At 40.7% G+C, this 22,612-nt stretch overlaps 1 protein-coding gene across 8 annotated transcripts in view; it reads right to left on the reverse strand.

The window, feature by feature from the left end:
- dcma (decima) overlaps nt 1-22,612 on the reverse strand; it is a 34,573-nt gene that overhangs the window by 7,804 nt on the left and 4,157 nt on the right. For all 8 annotated transcript variants that reach the window (XM_076519974.1, XM_076519973.1, XM_076519970.1 and 5 more), the window contains exons 3-5: nt 22,013-22,179; nt 10,410-10,546; nt 8,933-9,109 (exon numbers count right to left, since the gene is read on the reverse strand). In XM_076519974.1, coding sequence (XP_076376089.1) covers nt 8,933-9,109; nt 10,410-10,546; nt 22,013-22,179 — 481 coding nt within the window. The remainder of the gene's footprint in view (nt 1-8,932; nt 9,110-10,409; nt 10,547-22,012; nt 22,180-22,612) is intronic.

Here is a 22,612-nt window from a genome sequence, read left to right on the forward strand (position 1 = left end):
TGAAAGTTGCATTTATAAGTCACACGTGAATTATAAAACAAGGAAGGAAGTAAGTAAGCAAGTGTCACAATAAAATGTTGTGCACTCAATTTGAATCTGAAAGATATTACAAACAAATCTGTGTGACCGTAAAATACAGTGTTTATGCTTTTGTACTTTACCTAGAATGACTATGATACATTTTACGACCCACAGACTGTACCCACCGCAATTTCGCTGCTCGTCAGAGTAAATCGACCTTAGCCGAGAATATTCGCACACCCAACAGTGGTTTTAGGGTTGCAATTTTGCCGAGAACAGAAAAATTATTAACTGTTGCAATCACTGTGTACTATCCGCGCACGTAGAATAGGATTCGCGTTTACGCGACATTTTTCGGGGAAAATGTCGCGCCGTAGGATTCGCATTGTTTTTTCACGTTCGTTCCGGAATTCAAATAAAAAATCAGGCTCTTTTGTTCACGATACCATGTGGCCCTGACTCGCTTTATCGGTTGCCATATTCTAGCCTCTCTTTTTACCTTCCCGATACACTTGATTTCTACAGCGAACCCGCTGGAACCCTTTTTCGAACTCTGGCATTTTTCCCCGGAAGCTGCGAATCCGTTGCAGGCGTAAAAAACGAAATTGCTACCGTCCTTGACCACGGGCTCCGCGCAGATAATACGTCCCCGTCACCGGGTGCATATTAACTGCACCCGGACGCCGATTTAATTCGAACAAATTCTCCAGAGGCGACCGATTTAACCAGCGATAGAATTCAGCCGGCTCGCAGAGTTTTCTAAAATTTGTTGAGTTTGTCAAATTGCTACATATCGCCGCTAATGTCCGTTTTAAAACTTTTTGAAATTAAAACTTTATTTAATGCCTGCAAAATTGCCAAATGTGTATCGATCACACATTAATGCCGATTGAATTATACTGTAACTCATTTATGCCATTTAGTCACATTGTATTTCAGTTATGAGGTAATTCAACTACTAGTATATTCAAGCTTTTCGATTAACGCCACTGCGAATTACTGTAATCATAAATATAATTGAGTTACGGTGGAATGAGACCGGAGCATATTTCAGTTCGCATACTGTAAAGTTCTGAATATTATTATTGAGGTAACCATTATTGATAGTAGTTTGTAATACTTACATAGTTTGCTTTAATCTCTTATACCAGACAAACTACTTCGATTACTATTACAAGCAATTACTGGAATTCTGAAAATCGCGGTACAATGGAAGGAAAAATCATTTGCGCGAGCAGATAGGCAATCTGTGCGTGAAACGATGGTACAACATGCGAACACATTCAAATAACAATTTACATCAAAATAGGCAGCAAATGTTGAAACGACGAAAACGACGATCATTTATGCGCACCAACTTAACCGTTTACATTCGAAATTATTTTAATTCGAAATCCAAAATATGTTTTCCGACCTACAACATTTCCATTTCGTATAATTTATTGCATCTTATGCATATAAAATTCAGTCCATTGGCAAGTACAATACTTACAGTTTTAACAGTATTTAAATATAATAATAATCTGTCAACGAGGTTTGACGAAATATTTCGACACAATGGGAAGACAACTTCCATTTTTAAAAGTACATAATTAGGAGCGTGTTACATTTTTACAAACGCCACTGTAACGTTTTTTATACGTAGTAGACCCCAGAAATATCGTGTGTAACAAACATAATATAGCATATATGTATATTCAACAACCGCGAAATAATTATTTCAATTTGTTTAAGTAATCCTTCGTACATTGAAAATATTTGATTTATATATTTTCTAAACATGCCGTAAAATATTCTGTCAAATTAAATAATCAACAAGTGGAAAGCGATTTTTGTTATTATTTCGGGCGTGATAATGTAACTTCTGACTGCAAAGAAAAGACGTGAATCAGGTTGCATAAAAGTTAATTCCCCGGTTAACAGGTTAATAAATACAATGGAACCTCTATTATTTGATCCTTCGATACCCGAATTCATTATTATGAAAACACATCTCACACGCAAATAAATCAATGCAAGGCGATCGCTATTGTAGAATTCAGTGAAGCTTTAATTTATCGCTGTAATTAATTGTAAGTAAAAATTCTATTATCCCAGCGCTCGCGTTTCCTTAATCAATTCGGATGAAAGGGGTTCTACCGCGTACCAGTCTCGTCTTGTGCTCGAAGATCCTAGTATTAAGATTAGTATTAAGTCCCAGTATTAAGTCTATGTTTACACCCTCCCACCCCTTTTAGCACAATTTGCCAAGAAGCTTCGACTCGCGTCTCGAGGCACGCGCTTTACGGATTACTCAGCCGTTATTCAATCGTCGACCGGATAAACAAACGTCAGATGATCGGATCGGAATCGGTTCGAAGCCAAGCCAGCCGGCTGTACGATGGAAACATTTGCGCGAGCTTTCGCGGCCACGATTGTTCCGCCGAATCGTGTCCCGAATTGCTTTATCGGTTCGCGGTCGAGCATATTTCCCTCGCCGAGCCGCAATTTTCCCATCCTTTTTCAACGCGGCCGTCGAATTCTCGTTACCACGACGAACGGCGAGAACGCGTGGCCCACGGGCTGGTTTCCATGTGCCCATCTATCCTTGACCCGATCTCCGTTTAACGTTAAATAATGTTCTATCGCGTTTCCCGTTCGTCGCGCCCGTTATTTATTCCTCCGCCGACACTGCTGCACGCTGATATCTGTATCCGATGTCGCGTCGGAACAAATACGACGGTGCTCGCAAAAAAACCACATAAAACCTGCTAAATATTGATGCGTTCCGACAGAGTTTAATTTTTTTTTGTCCTAGTTTAATATTTCTTCATGAAATCTGATTCGTTATTTATTTTTTTTTTTTCGAATTTTATAGCGTAAAGAGGATCAGAGATTTTTGTGCAAGCTAAAAGCTAATGCATCAATTTTAAATAGAAGAGGAATACGTACATATGTTGGAAATAATATGACAGGGTTTATGAATTTTTTTCATATTCCTATTGGTTTGCGTTTCTTTCGCATATTCTTTGTCGCATATGTTTAAAATTTTCAATCTGTTAATTAGGTTATTTTTTATGCAAAATGGAGGTAAAATAAGGACAATTAAATCGTCAATAATTTTGTAATTTTTTACATAAGTAAGGGTAGTATGGCCTCCTAACAAAGCTTTGACAATATAATGAGATCAAAAGTGAATAAATTGAGAAGATTCAACTGTTTATAAGAAAGAGCACACACATATTCTTCTCCAACCTTCAAATATCGATACTACATATTTATTATCTAAAGCACAACAGTTTAATTCAGTTCCTACGCGAAAAACATTTCTCCTGCCTTCCAGTTTACGTTAATGGCATGTCTTATTAGCAAAACTAATGTATCATCTCGCAGAAATCTGTTTGAAGATAATTCACCAAGCAGTCATTTATCACCACTTAATCTACAGATTTCTTTGGAACACAGGTAAAAATTTGCATCGAAGTCCGAGTAATAAAGTCCAAAGGCATCCCACGGACGCGGTCCTGCGGAGTATTTTTCCGCAGCGAGAAGCAATTTCGAAGCCATTTCGCTAGTAGAGGCGCAGGGTGGTCAGTGAGAATGACCCAAGAAAGTTAATACCGAAGGTGGTAAAAATATCGCGACCCTCGTAAAAATATCAGGGCACTAAATCAAAGTGCTTGTAGGCGTCTCGGGATCGTAATTCTGCAGCTGATCTGAATTTATCCTTTTTGCGCGGTAGCTTTTAGATGAGAACATTTTAGGTAGACATGCGATTCGGTCAGGAATTCGAATGGAGATAAAGGACCGTAATGTTCGAGATCGTTGGCTACGGTCTTGCGAAAAATGTGGACATTTCCTTGTAATAGAAAAATTTGCAAAGGTCTTACTTTCCGCGAAAGTAGAAATCTGAGATTTAACAAGAAAATCGAAAGAATTCGGACAGAGTTAAGCTGCATGGCTCCGGTCTCCTGAAACCTTATAAGCTTCCTGAATTCTTATCATTTCTACAGTGTACAGAATTCTTTTAGCTTATTGTAGAAGATTTGATACAATTGCAATTTACTCGAAAACAACCATAGATGTTTTTATAAATATCAGTAATGTTACATTTTATTTTTCTTAAGGCCCTGTTAGTCTAACTCATTGTCAGTGTTTCCGAGTGTGAAACGTATATTTCGCCAAGAGACAATTTTGAATATTTCGAGAGACAATTAAAGGCAAATAATGACAACATTATAGTCGATCCAATGAGACGAGACAGTAAACGTAAACTAGTGCAAGTACACTATGCGAAATGATAAGTTTATTCAGGAACCGTGGGCATGGCATTGCAACGAGACGGAAATGAAATACCTAATTTTCACTAATTTTGCAAGAAAATTGTTGTTGCCCTATCTTTTGTCATATATAATGGAAGACTTGAGTAGTGTAAATAACTTGTTGGTGAACAAAAGAAATCGCCTGAATATCACAAACCGTGGAGATTTGAGAATAAAGTTGACTGCATTGATATCTCAAGTAAAAACTCTTTACAGCACGTATCAAATTCAAGGATCACGCTAATGTGAATACTATTTCCCCGAGCGAAACAACCAAGAAAATCAAATTAAAGATAATTTTACATACGTGTATTTCTTAATTGAAACAACTATTCGTGTTGAACTATTGCAGACCTTGATTTACTATTATTGGAGGAGTTGAGGTGGGACATGGTCCAACAAAAAGTTTGGGAACACTGGTCTAAATGAAAGCTCACCCAAGATCCCGAAATTCATCGACCATGAAATGAGCTCGAAGAGAAACGTTCACAGTCTCAAAATACCTAAACGAACATTGTCTCTAAGACCCGGCGCAGTCTCGCAGTCAACGTTTCCAGCGCCGCGATGCAACAAATGCTCCCCAAAGCGTGCAGCCTTTATGAAATATCACATTTTCCCAGTGCACATGAAGCGTCCCGGTCCACAAGCGAAAGGGATCGGTGTGTGTAGCATGGTGTAGACAAAGAGGCAACGAAGCGGAAGGTCTTTCGGCGCAACTTCTTCCCGACGACTACGGAATTCAGCCGTGCGTTCACCCTTTTCACTCGCGTTTCCGCTACACCTTTGCCCGGCCCCCTTTTCTTTCTCTCTCTCTCTTTCTCCCTTTTCTTTCTCTCTGCGCAGCATGCATAAAGCTCCCGGAGCTCTCATTTTATACAGAAGCCGAGCGATTCCGTTTGTTTTCTTATTTTCTGCGAGTGTGTGGAGAGACGCGACTGCGAGCGAACGGCGCGCATTCCCTCTCGAGCGTGAATTTCCGCCCGCGGACCGCTCGAGGAAGTCGGTGCTTCCGGCCGACCTTGACCTGGTTCCTGTTCCAATGTCAAACCCAGTTCCTCTGTCTCTCCACACCTCCCACACACGCACGCCCTCTCTCTCTCTCTCTCTCTCTCTCCTTTTCTCTTTCTTGCCAGCGTCTCGTTGTTCTCTCGATAAGCTTCGGGACACACAACGATAAGGGAGATCGAGGCTGGCTGACTAATGAGGACACTGGACTAATTCTCTTCGATTGTACAGAGCGATCCACCTAAGAATACTCGAACAAATACAGTAGAACGTGTTCGGATAATACAACGGTTGCGTGGTTACGATGCTAAACTAAATCAGTATCGATTTGTTTGACAGATTGTGTATGCTTTCAAGTCGAACTGTTTAACACTAAACCTATCGTGTCGGTCAAAATGTGCTGTTCCACAATTTGACGGTATAAAAACTTCATAGGAAATGATTGACTAAATTTCTTAACCCAAGCACACATTGTAATCAGAACAGCAAGATGTCCAAATAAATTCAATCTTGTAATTCTTACAAAGCAAGACATGTCGGACATATTTGGGGCTCGGTAGGTTTAGCGTTAACACATTGGCTGCCACAGCAATGTCCCGGAAAGACAAACAAAAACAACTTATTCCTTAGTGTAAGAATCGAGAAAATAAGATTTATGATATCAGTTACTTTTACGATGCTGTTGCATAAATGTTGATAAAAGTAACGCACTAACAAACTTTAGCTTACTTAATCGAGTGCGATACGATGTTCAAGTTTGATAGAAAAATAATGTCACCCATATGACACCGATGTGACAGCCAAAGTGTTTACCCTTTGCTCTCGACTACCGACTCTGAGGCACCACTAAAAATTGTCATATACCGTTCCGAAATAAATTTTATATTCTCAACTTTTTTCTTTATAAATGCAACTGTTGTATGATTCTCGAGACTCGATTTCATATGCATAAAATGCAATACGTCATGTATATATCACATAAAAAAAGGAGATACTGTATGCCAGAAAGCTATTTTAGATTTAGAGTTAAAAGTTCAAAGGGTTAAACATGAAACGTACTCGAATAATCGAGGTTATATCATCTTCCCTTCAGTTGTGATGGTAGAAAAATATCCTGCATGTTGAAACTCAATTTCCTTTCTCTAAACTACGAATTCTAACTGAAACAATGAAACACGAACACTAAATCACGAATGAAAGATTGTATATCATTGAACTTCCGTAACTTCTTGTAAAGAGATCTGAACATAGTCAGTCGCTAGTAGTATGTGTAGGGTAGTAGAACCGGTTACTATGGGATATTAAACTTTCTTCATTCTGTTATTTCGTTTATTTATGAACAAAAAAAATGTAATATGTCTTATTCGATAAATATGAGGTTAATTATGTCTGCAAAGAAAAACCAAGGGCACAGCAATTGGTCACCTCGCAATAACCGGCTCCACACTACCCTATTCCTCCACAGTTGAAAATCATCCATCCGGTTAGCGCAAGTGAAACTCTCAAGAATTACTGGGCCAGTCTCCTCGATGTTCTCAGATCCACGTGCGATTAGCGTCGTTAATGGTTAATTCGTGAGACACATTTATGCCCGAGTATCGCGGATGTTCAGCTGATAATCAGTGACTCCAGCGACCCTCGACCCGTGGGAGTCGTCCGGCTAAATTCTGTCATTCTATCGGCGGATAATTAAGGTCGCCGTGCACCATCCGGCCGAGAATCGAACCGGATAACTTCTATAGCGAGCTTTATCCTGTCGGGAGGTAATACGTTTGTTCCGTGGAATCAATGGGAACCCGAGGAAACCGTGGGAGAAGGACCGTGCCAGATGGACGGAGACGGAGCGAACTTGTTCCCCTTTGAAATCCAGACCTTGGCCTACGGAGTAACCCGATTAGAGGTGGGTTGAATAGAGAGGCCGCGAAGGGGAGCAGCCGTAAAGAGAACGAGCAAGACGGACTGGAGATGCGCCGCCGTTGCAGGACAAAGGGGTTGCGTCCGTGGATACGCGTGATTGAGATAAGGACGACCATGTTCTCGCGGTGGAACCTCGAGGTTCTTTTTTCATTCGGTGACTCGACCGACTTTTATCACTCGATAAGGCGAGCGTCTTTCGATCAAATTATTTATACGTTTATTCGTGAAACGAATTTATTGTACGAAACATTTGTTCGTTAATCCCTTCACATGCAAATACCACGGATAAATGCCACGGATACTTCTCCAATGCGTCTGTACGCATCGTCGCTAATATTTAGCAAATATTACCAGCAACGTATTTGTTATCTAATACTGCAGATTTTATGCCTTTATAACAAAGATGAGTAAGATCAATTTCAAAGAATATATGGGCTAAAAGAATTTCAGATCATCAGTAGGATATTGTCAGCTTATTAAAATAATTGAGAAAAGAAAGAGATTTCTATGCGATTCTTTTCCTTTGTATCGATGCAAACAAATTGCATAAAAATCCGCAGTCTAATTATCATCTTAGCAATTTTTTTTTAAATTCACATAAATGAGGTAAAAAGTAAATAGTATCTGATGCCACATCGAATTTTATATAATTCCTGTGTTATAAGATTAACGTTAAAGTCCTGAGCTAGACTTCTGACCTTGAGAACAAATCTTGACACATAACCCTGCTGGCATAAATCCTGAACCCGAATCCAGAGTTCGACCCCAGTTGACAAACAACAGTCACTTGTAATGTGACATCGTGTTATATTCGAATATACAGGATGTTCAAAAATTGTAGTACTTCCGAGAAATGAAGAGTTTCTGAGGTTATATTTCAAGTAACTTTTTCTTTAGAGAAAATACAATCCGCGGCTTCGTTTACAAGCTATTAACGAAAAACTTAGTTTCAACCATCTGGCATCAGCTGATCTCGCCTCTTATTGGTTACTTCAGATGACCTGACGAACCTCTTATTTCCCGGAAGTACCATAATTTTGGGACATCCTGTATACGTCATATATTCAAATATTCCATTATTCATTTCATACACCAATATGATTTTTCACAGCAACAATGTTTTCACGCTCTCCCCGTATATAAAAAGTTTGCAAGACGAAACGAGCACACGGAATTGTCCACAAGCGAAAAATTATTAAATAAATATAAATATACGTATATTGTGTGGACAACCACAATCGTGAGCTGCGAAAAATTGTTTGTTACCGTTACACAACAAACAATATTTTACTGCAGTACTCAGTCCTTGAATCGAATAAAATTGTTGCTACTGAAATACAGCGCAGTGAAATATGAAAAACGATATTAAAATCGTATCGAAACGGTTTGCGTATCGAGGGAAATTATCGACGCGATCACGTCGATTTCTAAAATGGTTAATACCACTCGGAAAACGTCCGTGTCTCGCCTGGGAACCGTCGAGCACTTTTATCTGTCGGAGAGGCGGCCGCAGCCGATATATTTCCGCTTTGATAAGCAACACCATGTCCGCAACGCTCGGTCCCCGGTTAAATTCGAGGCGCGGAACGAGCCGTACGTGTTCGCCGGTGAAAACAACAGGAAAAATAAGATTTTCAGCGGGAACGCGGTAAAGGCGGAAAAATGGTCGGAAGAAAATACGACATTACCTATATCGCCGTCCGACTGGGGCATAAACTCTTGCAGCTCGTTGATCAGGCTTCGAATCTCCTCCGAGTCCTTTTTGATGCTGCAAAGCTCCTCCTCGTGGAAGTTGGGCGTGATCTGCTTGCACAGAAGGATCTGCGAGATCACGTTGCCAATGTTCGACGGCCCGGTCCGGGAATCTGAAGCGGAACAACCAAAAACAAATTTGATACCCCGAATCTCCGGAAACTGGAACAAATGAAGCTGATGGGATCACGCTCTGACAATGTTAACCGCTCTCACCTGTAATTCTACGTTCAACCCCCAAAGCATGAGCTACGACCCTATTTTGCTCCGAAATGCATTAAGTCTCGCTGCAAATGTAAATACAATGTATTGGGTGACAAAGTTCTGGAGTAATTTAGCCGGTTACTGTGTAAAATACAATCTTTTCATTCTTCCATTTTGTTCCTTTTTTAATACAAAAAATGAGTATGTCTTACTCGGTCAATATAAGGTTAACTATGTCCGAAAACGTATCAAAACCGCCCACAGTAACCGGCTCCATTACCTTAGCTAAAGAGACAAACAATTCTAGAAACGGTGTTCATAGTAAAGTTAAAGTGGACGACAACTGTAATTATTCGTGTCCAGAAATATGAAGTACTTTGAAATGATACTGAAACTTTTCGTTTATCGAGCTAGTGAAAAGTGATTCTGCAGCATATTTAGGTGACCAGTATTCTCACCGGCCGTAAAGCCACCTTAAAATCATTTTCAGATCGTGATAAATACGTCACGGCTTACACGAGGCGACGGAAAGATCCTGCGAGATAGGAACTTAATAAAAAGTTTAATCGGGATAGCTTGTTCGACGCTATCTCGATGTCGCTTTGCAGGGAGCGTGTTAACATAGAGTTGCGACACGAGTCGCAGTAAAACATGACCTGTATCGAATGTTCTATTCAATAAGGATCTTTGTGTCAATCTAATTCGGTTAACGTACCGGATCCCAATATTTGGTAGTCTAGTCGGAAACACGTAACAGTGGAAATTCATTTCTAAACGCGGACGTAGAATAATTGACGCAGCACTTAGCATGTTAATCTGTTTCGGGGTCGGTTAAGGAAGAGCCAATTCCGGAGCTATGATACACGGTTGACTGTTCGCTAAACAACGGGAGAGCAAGGCAGCAAATGTCCTAATTCCCGGTATACACAATTTGATTACATTAACCAACAAGACAACAACGGACCCAGCGAAGATGCTCGACGAAGTTCCTGGCCGGTTATGGAAGTCCGAATGGAAGTTACCGCAGGATCTAGTCCACTATTCGCATGTGCACGACCTCAGCAACTTGTCACTGGGTCGTCGGGATGTTACATTCATGAAGAGAGTGCGCCACGGGCCTCGTTGCCGATTTATTTAAACAGCTCCGCGTGACCCTGACCCAGGTCGGTTTGTTCCCGGGAATTGAACAAAAGGGATTGTACAACTCACCGTAATACCCGGTCATGTCCATGGGCACGATACGGATCAGGTTCTCGCTCTTGCATAGCTCGCGCAGGAATAATTGAACGACATTGAACAGGAGCATCAGATTCGGACAGTCCACTGGGATCCCGATGTCCGTGGTTCTGTAAACCGAAACACAGCTAGGTGGATTATCGCTGGTATTATTTACCGAGGAACTTTCCTCGTTAAAGATTTTCACCGTTCAATGAAAGAAGTCCCCCCCGCCCTCCCCTGTTTCAGTAATATTACTTTCTCCCTTTGCCCGGTGACCGTAATTCATTCGGCAGTCGCTGGAACCCTGAGATCCAGCCGCTGAGCTCATCGAGTTAATTATTTGAAAACTGCAACGCTCGGCGACCACGGGAAATCGAAGAAAAGCACCGCGGGACCAATTAAAGACTATCCTCCGTGTCTGCCATCATTTTCTTCTCGCTGTGCACAATAGAAGGAGATATTGGACTGCAGTCGTTAGTTTAAATATTGGCTGACTATAAGTATTCTCTGCATTTTTCGTTTGAACATATTTTTAGTAGTTTTTTGGTTGGTTGGTTCGTTCGTCGAGCTAATTATTCGAAAAATGCGATGTCGGGCTTCCGCAAGCATTTTCCTATTATTACGTGGGCTAGTGGAGCCGGTGAATGTTTGGTGACGAATTGTTGCGTCTTTCTTTTTTATTAAAAAATAAATGTAAGTGTAAAGTTAATTATGCCCGAAAACAAAGCAAAAGCGCAGCAATTGGTCACCCGACAGGTACTATCACCCTACACCGAATAAAAAAATTAGGCAGACATTTTAGTGGATAAAAATATAGAACGATAGCAGTGGGTGGTACTAAGTTTAAATATTCCTTGAACTATATTCATTTGAACAGTTTTAAGTAACATTCAGTTCGATTGTTCATCGAATTAATTACGTGCGAGACGCCATTTTGTCGCTGCGAAATAGAAATGTGACGCCGCACTGTCAGTCGAAGAAAATGCGAAACATTATCTATTGGTAACAGTGTAGTAAATTTCTCCCTAATTCGCACCCAGATTGCACAGAAAATGGACAATTTGGGAAGAGGAGATACGATTATTCGAGCCTTGCGTCTCGTTTTTATAGTTGTTGGCAATCGGTAACTATAAAAACGAGCCTCAAGGCTCGAATAATCATATCTCCTCCTCCTAAATTGTTCATTTTTGTCCGCAATCTGAGCGCAAATTATGGAGAAATTGCTGTATTAAATATTCTCTGGATTCGCTATGTTGCGATCCATCTTTAGTAACTTTGAACTAGTTCGTTAATATTTGGGTTACGTATATGGATAACGTGTATGTTCTAGACATTTTCGAACTATGGGAAAACTTAACTGACTAATCGAAGATCTCCCGGGAGACGTTGGTAGGTGAGTACGCCGAATTCACGGGTCAGCAAACTTCGTGTTAGAACGATTTCTCTCGAGCGGAAGTTTTTGAAACACCTCGAGCTTTGTGTGCCCGACAATAAATATTGTCTCCAGAATCTTTTGTGCAGGAATGGAGCGACCTACTGTTCTCGGTCTTGTAAGTTTGGTGAAATCCTGTTCATGAACTTCTATATAGTCAACGAAAGTCTTGCAGCTGCACACTCTGTAGCAATACGTGACAATAACTTTGTGATAATCGTAAGAAATCATACGAAAATGTATGAATGAAACTCAATGACTAGCAAATAAATGAAATACAAAACTTGTGAAAATGTTACAAACATTTCAGGCGAGCAACAAATTTTTATTTAGCGACTTGCACTACGATTTCTTTCACAGCTATACGGCAATTAGCACTGATTCGTCCTTAACACTAAATTTACAATAAAATGATGCGTTAAGTTAAATGATCCGTTCCCCATTTTACAATTATAAAAATTATAAATATACTGTCATGGGAGTCGAATGAATAAATTACATTACTGGAGCAAACTAATATAATGAAAACTGTACAGATCTAAATTTTCATCTTGTCTGTTTTATAAGACAATGCACACAGTCAAGTTTTTTAAACGATATGTTTAGTGGTTTTTTAATTTCCTTAATAGAACGAAAGACAATTTTTCTTTCTTGAATGTCTCCATTTAGTTTCTTTACTTTTACTTTTAATATTATTCGTATTTATAATAAACTATGTTCATATAATAGATTAATCTGCGTTCCTTACAATTCACTTACGAAATTATTATTTCGTATAAAGATTCGCAGTGCAATCGCCGAATGATCTTGTTCTACCCTAAACAGTCGTTTATTTCCTTAAAAACAAAATATTTGCAGTGCGTAATAGCTACTGTATCTTGAAGAAAAGGAACACTGTAGTGCCACTAGCAATCTCAACCGACTACAAGTTGTAAATTACATTCAAAATCGGCTGCTCCCCACAAAAAGAAACTAAAACCTGAAAGTGTCCCATCTAATTACCAAAAGCTTCCCCCTCCTTCAACATGAAACGTAAGCAAACGAAAGTACCTAAGCAACCGCGACCGCTCCGAAACAAGATCACCCGTCTCGCTTGCCGTTTTTTTAATTCCCGGGTCGCCGGCAGCGACGAAATATTTAAAGGCTGTTGGTCCTGAAAGAAGGGACGCGAGCCAAAGGTGTTTCATACGTAACGAGGCTTCTCGTCTCACCTCGGCCAGTTGTTCCGTGCGCGCGGGGAGCGGGCCAGAGAGGAATTGCAGACTTAACGAACTCGGTCGGGGTAGTCTCGCGAAACAAACCCGAGGACCGGTCGTAAAACGGACGAGCAACCGTCGCCGTCGCGACGACGTGGCGTGTGAGAAAAATATTTTCCGACGTTTTAAAAAGCCGTGACCGCGAGGCCTCGAGCCGACGACGTATTTTCGAAACGCTTCGCGTGACTTTCCGGCCGGCTGCCCGTCTCATTCGCCTGAAGATGACTTGTATGTGTTCCCGGCCGGGCGACCTCCATTATTTAGCCATCGTAAAAATCGAATAAAACGTCTGCACGATGCCGGGCATCAATTTCGGGTCCCCTTTAATGTCAAACCGCTGCCACCACCACCGCGACCAGAGGACGACAGGAACCGCACTTATCGTTCACCGACAGTTTCTCTCCGCCCCGGCTTCGAAACTTCCCTTGTATCCGCGGGTTATCGCAGTTTACGTAGTTGCCTGACGTGTTCGATCCTCGGATACCCTCTCGCTCCATTATATTCGCCGATTAATCGGAATAAAGTCTCCGCTGACAAGCTCGGCATCACAGACACTCGGCCCTCGCCGATTGGCTTCCTCGAAACTGTTTAATGAGTTCGACGAGCTCTCTCGATCAAGTGAAACCGAACGATATCGTACACTTCGTGAATTGGTTCGGTATTATTCATTGTATGCGACGTGCCGCGCAACATGAAACGTATGTTTGCCAGGAGAAATTGTTTGCGGTTAAACATTAGCTTGTTAATCTAATTTATAGGCACGTGGAATATTAGTTGTGGAACAGAGTATATGCACTTGCAATTACAGTTCGTATAATGATAAAACTTACTTTTGTAAATTAAGTAGAACGACATAACTGCTCGCCTACCAAATTATGAAGATACACGAATCAGATTATCATAATTGCTCGGGTTGTCGCTCCGCAACATGTTCAACGTGATAATTCGGAAATTACGTTCCCGTTTGGTTGTGTCGCTTTTGAAGCGATGGTGCAATGTACAAATGATTTGAATGGGCTCAGTCATGGCTGCCATAGAATCGTGAAGAGCATCCGCTTCCAGAGGATTAATGCTTATTAAATCTATGTTCGTTGCAGGCACGTGGTGAAATTCAACGCTCGGGTAGCAGGTAATTTTGCATCCTAATACATCCATCAACTAGATGGAATCTGCAGATCTCTATGGAGAATAAACATTTTCTGCACTGATTGCAATAAACAGGAGTTCAGCAAAAAGTGATTTCTTCTCTTAACAATTTTAAATATTAGGGTCACCAGAAAGTAATGTCGTTTCTGCGCATATTTATCTGTTTGAATTTAATGTAAACAAACGACATAACTTTCCGGTCCCCCTAATACATTGGAAGCAATATATTAGTGCACTTAAATTGTTCCAATATCTTTATTTTCGCACGACTGCATAAAAAGTTTACCATCTAGTAATGTCTTCTTCACCATGAATCGTTAATATTCTCGCGAAAAACGCAACACCGCTTTTCGTCAAAACCTAAAAACGACGCGGACCGAGTCTCGATCATGCTACAAAAGTTACTCTAGGAAAAAGGAACGATCCACAATCAGAAATGCTGTAATATGACGAGCTGCAGCGCGTATACGTTACACCATATCTTCGGCTCATATCTTCGTTCTCCGGCGGCCAAGACGGAAAATACGTAAATGTATCACGGCGGTAAATCTCGACCGGAAATGTCCCGTGCAAAATGGCTCATGGACTTCCGTCTGCGAAACCGGAAGCTCGATCGGGGCCGCGTTCGAACGCGGCGTTTACGCGAAAAATTGTTGTCCCCGTTCGGAAACGCGGCCGCGCTTTGCATAAACGTTTCGACGGAAAATCAGCCGCGATACGTGATCGACGCGTTAATTACGCGTCGCACGTAGAGTGCGGAGCGGGGTCGGGTGGTGGGAGTACAGGTGGGCAGTTGGCAGGTTATCGACAGCGCACGAATTTTGCAGAAACACGAAAAGAAACGGGAAGTTCGTGTCGCGGTGACGCGCAATCGATACCTGGGCTAGCCTGATTCCAGATAGCCGGCACGAGATACGTTTATTATTGTATGATATTAACGAGAAGTTCAAGAGACCGCTCGCTGGCGAAATAGATAGGTGGCGATGCATGATGGCAGGCCGGTTTGAAAAAGTTATCACGACGTTTCGTCGAAAATGTCTTTGCATTACAGCGGTAGTTAGTCCATTTGCGTTGCTTTTGAAGGGATTGAATGAACGTTTCAGTTGTTACAAATGTTTCTCCAGTCGAGCGTCTCGGAGGTAGCATGTTTCGCCCGACGAGATTGATTACTTTTATCGAGGTGCTCTGATTACGTGGTTTTACAGTTTCTTTTAATGATTTCCTTGAAATGAAAGAAAGATCGTTACCCATGAAGAAATCGTATCTTCTTTTAGTAATCATTAGACGACGGTTTTTTCGCGTTTATGACACAAGTGAGTTGAAGAAATGTAGAACAGCAGAGAGATTCGTGGAATTTAAAGATGTCGATGCAGTATTCCCAACTTATTAAGATTGTTACAAGGCGACAGTAACCTAATTGGCAACTGTTTCTTACAATTAATAATTTTTTACTGCACTATACATCTTTATGCAATGTGACATAGCAAATCATTGAACTGCTAATACATGTCTGTCAAAAAAGGGTTAAAAGTTTTTCCAACAGCACGTTTGTGAGAAATTATTTGCATGAAGCTACATTCTAATTTAAATGGCAAAGTTTTGTTTCTTTGGGCTGAAACAGCCCTATAAGGGAAGTCTTACAAATTGTGTGTTTTTCCTAAGACTTGTCCGTTTATAGTCTATGAACAAAAAATGAATAAATGACACACGAAACAGTAGAAACACCACAAGGATACAAGAATATAGTCATACTATTTTTAACGTTATTTTTATCACCATTTTTAACATCGAGCACTAAAGATGTCTGACATGTGTTGCTTTATAAAAATGCAAGACTAAATTCGTTTAGATATCTTGCTATTTTGATTATAATGTGCGCTCGATTTAAGGAATTTATTCAATCATTTCCTATGGAAGACCCTATAACTTCGCAATTTTAAGGTAACAAATGTGGAAGCGGTCATTTTGACCGGCGCGGTGGATTTTAGTGCTAAACAATTCAGATTTTTGCGATCGATAGTGTTCATGATTTTGCCCAATAATTTGTAGACTATGAATTTGGTCCACGTTGTCGATAGAAGTAATGTTTCTTCTCGCAAGAAAAAAGGTGATCATCAACGATCTTGAACGGAGTGGGCGTTTAAGCATCGCTTAAATCGCAATTAGCGTGCGTTTGACGTTCGAAACGCAGCAGAAATTATGCAGCGGTGTTACGTGAGGGCTGCCGAGCCGTGGACGAGCTCCATCCCGCTTGTCTGCAGGCATCCCACCACCCTTCATCCCAATGCACGTGTTGTTATTAAGTAATTATGTAACAGGATGACATATAATAAACGAACATGTAACGTTCCGATTCAATTTGCACGGAAATTGCGCCGGAGCCGGCCTGAAATAATTGATTGCCACCGGAAACTTCCGGCGCCGAGTGTTTCTTGTTCAACCACTCAAGCTCCGCTGCTTAGCCGAGGACCGGAGCGAGTGGAGTATGCAGATTTCGCGTTAGGCGGATCCTACATGCGGTTTGTATTAGATCGCTGAGAAATAAGGCAGAGCCTGCAACCGTAGGTTCGCCAGTAACTTGCGGCAAGGCGTTCGAATTATTCATATTTATCGCATCGAGACGGCGTTTTAGCCAAGTCAAAAGGAATAATAATGGCCGGCATTTTGTGGGAATGGTGGCCCTCGTGAAATACTTTAGCAAGAACGAGAGACGATTATGTAACAATCAAATTTTGTTACGTAAACTGAGAGAATTATTATTAAGTACTATCGAATATAGATTTGATATAGATTAGGTATAAATTGGATATTATATAAATTCGATGCAAACTGATCCGGTTGCCAAATATGACGGTGAAAAATGGAGGTAGAATATTATAGGGTAAATAGTTTGCTGAAAATCACTTTAACACAACCGTTTGCCCAATTTTCAACGGCAATTGCTCTCGAAACAATTACAACGCTCGTATCACGGGTTACGAACACAAAAGATTAATTAATGACTCTTGATTGCGAACCCGAGAGACCGAAGAGTTCGCATTCTCTCTTTCCTTCACCGAATCTCGTCGAAATTTGAAAAACGCATTTGCATTCGAGAGGCCGCGGGGCCGAGGCTCGTTCGTTTTACCAGCGGCGGATCAGCGGGGGAAAGAATTAACGAGGTCCCGAAGGGAAAGCGGAGCTCATGAAACATTTAGATTTTCATTAGGACCGGCCTGCACCCTCGGAAGAGCATTTTTTCAAAGACACGGCAAATCTTTGGAGATTGGAACATGGTCACTGTTCTGCGGCCAAAAGAAACCAATCCTGTCGAATTGATAACATTCTTCGCCGTCGACTTCAAAGCTGAAGCCGTTCGTCGTATTATTTCTCGCCCTCAACCCAATCTTGGATCGTAAATTCAAGTGCTGCCAGTGGCAAGCCACTCGACATCAAAATTGGACACTTTACTTAAATGCTAGACCGTAAATCCGCAGGCTGATTAATATTTTTGACTTTTAAATGACGTTCCAAAATGAATGTCAGAAATGAAATAATTTCATTAATACGTTCGATGTTCACTTTGACCGAGGTTCAATAATCTACTTGAGGATTGATCGATTAAAACAAGTGTTAGATACATAGCACTTTACTTTCCCTAATAAAGAAGTATGTTAAACTTATTAGTCACAGCGCTTCTAAACAGTTGACTTTACTTTTCATTTTACTTTCTGTTTATTCATTACTACCCTTATTATATTACGTTATTTATTTATAAAATTGTTACTATATTTATAAAAATGTATAAATATTTATGTTAACAAATAGCAGACTTGTTGCAAATTACTACTTCTTAAGAAATGTTGGCCATTCACACGAGTGTTAAAGAAATAGCATTACGTGAGCAAAGAAAACAGAGCACTGCAGACATGACAAAAATGCACTCCCTCGCCAGAACTAATCAATAGTTTCGAGAACAGTTGTACTGCTCAAAATATTAGTGATTACACGAGTTCACCAGGTTCACTTCATTATCCTTCAGTTATCGCTCAGAGTATTTTCATATAATTGATACTGTAAACGTGTGTTATTTCTATCCTGTGCAAAAGGATTTTTCCGACTGCGAAGAAAGGCCACTAAATGAATAAATAGACAGACATTTGTAACAAACACTTCTACTTCACCGAAACCTCAAACACAGCACGTTACTGCTCGAGAAAAACGAGGACTCTCCTAGAACCATTTCACCCACACTATCGCGACACGGCGACAACATCCGACACGTTCCGGTTAACGATCTCGAAACAACTGAACTGCCCTTAGATAGTATTATTTAGGTGACGCGCGACGGCCTGCTTTCCCTGCAGTGTAATCAAAACCACTCTGTCCCCGAGGTTTCCTATTCTCCTCGATTTTCGACGGGTTTCTTGCTCTCAAATTTTATAGAAACGATTCCCGCTTGCAATTATACCTTGCAACATTCTCCCCGCATAATTCAGTTTATGCAATTCTGATTTTTTGTAGGTTCAGACGCTTTCCTCTACTTTCTCCAACTTAATTAAATAAAATATTGAACCGTTTAAAATCAATGGACAATAACAAACGATGAAGAAGCCAGCTAAATACTTATTCAACGTGATTTAATAAATCTTGAACAAAAATGTCGTGCTAATAGACTTTTTCTTAGCCCGTCAAAATGCTTTGTTATTTATGTTTCGAATTCAAATAATCTTACTTTACATAGATCTGCTATTAGCAAGTTATCGCGTTAACTGCTCTCGGGATGTATAGAGTAGTGGAGCCGGTTTCTGTGGGGGCCAATTGCTGTGCCCCAAAAATAAGCAAAATGAAAGAGTTAAAGATAAACTAATTAAATTTTTTGATCGAAAGATAAACAAAATAAAAGAATAGTTGTTATATAACGTAGCTTTTTATGTAATGAAATGTGAAGAAAGAGGTAACATAAAATGATGTATAAAGTATTTATTTCGGACACCAGTAAAAAATAAACAAAATACAACAATATTTTGTAATTCTTCGAGCGTTTCTACTGTTTTGCAGTCTAACTACATTTTCTAACGTTTGCGAAAATCTTTCGGAAAATCTTGTTTATCCAATTGATCGTTGCAGACGGAAGAAGTTCAGGCCGTTTTCCCGTGAAATTAGAATTTTTTCTCGCACGGTGGCCGTTTTTGTTGAAGGCCGCTCGATCGTGAAACGATTCTGGGATCAATCACCCGTTGTTACGTTCGAGGGATCAACTTTTTCCACCACCCGGCGGGAATTAAACGTAATTCGGGGAACAAACGCGGCCATAATAGCTGCGATAAATCCTCCGGCACAATGGGAACGGACAGTACCTTTTATTTAGAGATTTCTGGTTCGCGGGAGACGCGTTTCCGAGTACCATCCGCCTCCAGAAACGGAAACTGGTCACGAAACATGGTTCGAGGAACGCGACCGGTCGGCCGGCCTCTTTGTAGCCGCGATCTATTTACCCTGTTAATTAAAATCTCATTAACCGGAAGCGACTCGAGTTCGCTCCTTCCCGCCGCGCCGTTGTCGTCGACGTCCTCCCCCATTTAATGTTCGACCGGTCCAACTGACGTAAACTGGTTAATCAATCGCCTTCGATTTCTCCTTTTCCCTTTCTTCGGGGAATTCTTAACGCTGTTACCCGTCGATTGGTCGCAGTCGTTAATCGAATCTGAGAGTTCCCACTGCGATCTAAACCGTTCGTTGCGTACCACTCGACGAAACTTACGAAACGAAACGTTTCTCGTCGATAGGAACATCGTGTTTTCTGTTCGAGTATTATACTATGGGAAAACTTCATCTTCTAAAGACTATGGTTGGTAATTTCTGACAGTGAAAGTTTCGAAATCGGGAATTATTTTGGCTAAAAGTCGATAGAGGATTTGTTTAATGAAACGAACCTTGTTTTTCGCATATTTATTTCATTGCTTTATTCGTTGAAATTGCACGAAAGATTCGGAAAAGAATCGTACCTATATTGGAAGACACGTGTAATTATGAGCTGCATGAAGAAGTCGAATAATTGTTCCATTGAACGGTAGCGTTGAAAGAAACTTTTTGGAAGTAGAGAACTGGGAAAATTAAGGGCCGTATTCATAGACGAGACTTATTTATAAGACCGTCTTAAGCATGGTCTTAAGACGCCTCCTTAATCCATAGTCAGTTCTTGAGATTTTTCTTGAGAACAATCTCAAGTTCCGCCTTCATAAAGACGATCTTATTTGTGTATAATTAATCTTAGCGGTGTCTTAAGGTCATGCTTGAGACGATCTTATAAATTAGAATCGACTATGAATACAGTCCTAAAACTGAGATTTTTTAATTTCAGCAATGATCTACTATGATCTACTATCTACTATGTATCGTTAAATTTTCTTTGTTTTTATACCAATTTCGCTCGCGTAACAATGACGTTACAATAATACCAAAATAATTAGCCGGGATAAAGACCGCCCACGCTGAGCCTTGTCAATTACTCGCTCTAACCCTACAAGTATTGCATCACTGTCTATCATCTTTCCAATACACAGTAAAAGGAAATCTGTATTACTATAAAATTGCTATGTACATACGTGTGTACATATGTATTTCTTTCAATAAACTCCGAACCCCGGCGAGCTCTAACAAAAAAACCGTCAGGCATTGTGTAATATTCGCATGTCAGTGAGCGAGCCTGGCTGAGCCCGCGACGTTACTCGAATTGTCGTAACTGAACTGTATTGTTACGAACAAAAGGAAAACGACAGGACTGTTATTTGATCGGTTGCTAGGCGACGTGTAACGATATGCACGTATGCACCGCTACGTCAGTTTGGTAAAATATTAAATGTTTTGCATGGAGCACGATTTAATGGACGCACGTGCACGCCTTCCATATATCTTTCATATTATGGGAGTCGCCGCGGCCCCACGCAACTTCAAACTAAGCATGCTTTCATGCATATTGATGTAATTATTTGAAAATTTATGTAATTCCCTGTTACCCAGCGATATTCCTCATATGCTGCCAGGCACATTAAATTCCACTCATCAATTCGACAAGGCGCGATACCGATCAAAATATTTATTCGATGATGCGGATGAGCGTATCTTCAGTACACTTCGTCATATTTATCTTTTAGATTATTTTGCGTGTCATGTGTATAACCACGTGTATAAAAAGAACTACAATTGTTGAAAAAAAGTTAATTAGATATTGTCTAGTAAACTATACCCTCTAGCACCTTAAAAGTATTCAAGTCATTTTGCCCAATTTTCAACAAGTTATTACGTTTTAAAAGATGTTCGAACATTTTCATAAACCACTGCACGTGCATACAGAAATGTGTCTAAATAATTGATATAAGGATAGCTAACAAAATACTGAGGACAGAACAAGTGCGTACTAAGGAAGAAAACAATGCAAAGATGAAAGGAATATCATTCATTTTTTACCACAATCAAACCACGAATCTTACCAGAAACTGCATTTGACCGTCACGAATTTTCAAACAATTCAAAAAATGAATCAACTTATGCACAGATGTTCAAGGAAGCGTATCGAAATCTTCGTCTAGCTCGGAAAATGTCTTATTGGCCAATGACCCTATCTGTGCGCGGAATGGCTGCCAGTTTATCTATGCATCGTAATAAAGATGAATTCGTAATAACGTTTGGCCGAGGTTGCGCAGCGTTGTCGAACGTTCAACATTCGCAGCGTAATGTTGCAAATACCGGCGAACGGGGTTCATGAATACGTTACATACCTTCGTACTTGTGGCAGTATGTGCTGGGACGTGGCCTTACACGCTTCTACGCAGTTTCGACGTAGCCTCCGGACTTTCTCCCGCAGCTCCTGACAATCACGGGGCTGGCCGATGTTTATCAACAAGTCGCGGAATTGCGCTACCTGGCTGTTGATCTCCTGTATTTGCTGCGAATGAAAATCAGGTCCGACGGTTTAGCGATTCGGTTCCTTTCGCTCTGGGCGAGGGAGATCAAGCGCGATAACACAACGTCACTCTAATATTCAACGACAGGATGGATTTAGGGTATCCAGGGCCGAACGATTCGTTAAGCACACGGCTAATACGGACGGCCGAAATGCAAATGGAAATAATACTTGGTCGGGAACGTGCCGGTGAATCGTTATCGCGTTTGCCGCGAAGCTTCTGAAAGACCAAAGGACATTTCTCGTGGCATGCGTCGGCTAACTGTGACAGCTCTAAGCCCTCAGGGTTATAAATATGCAACAGGTTCAACGATATTGCTACTATCTATTTTGTTTCGTTCGATTTCAAGCGGTTGGATACTTGAAAAGTCGTTCCTCGTAAACGATGCTGGTTCCAGTATTCTGTTGAATCCTT

This window comes from Megalopta genalis, chromosome 3 (assembly GCF_051020955.1).
Source record: "Megalopta genalis isolate 19385.01 chromosome 3, iyMegGena1_principal, whole genome shotgun sequence".
Classification (NCBI taxonomy): Eukaryota; Metazoa; Arthropoda; class Insecta; order Hymenoptera; family Halictidae; genus Megalopta; species Megalopta genalis.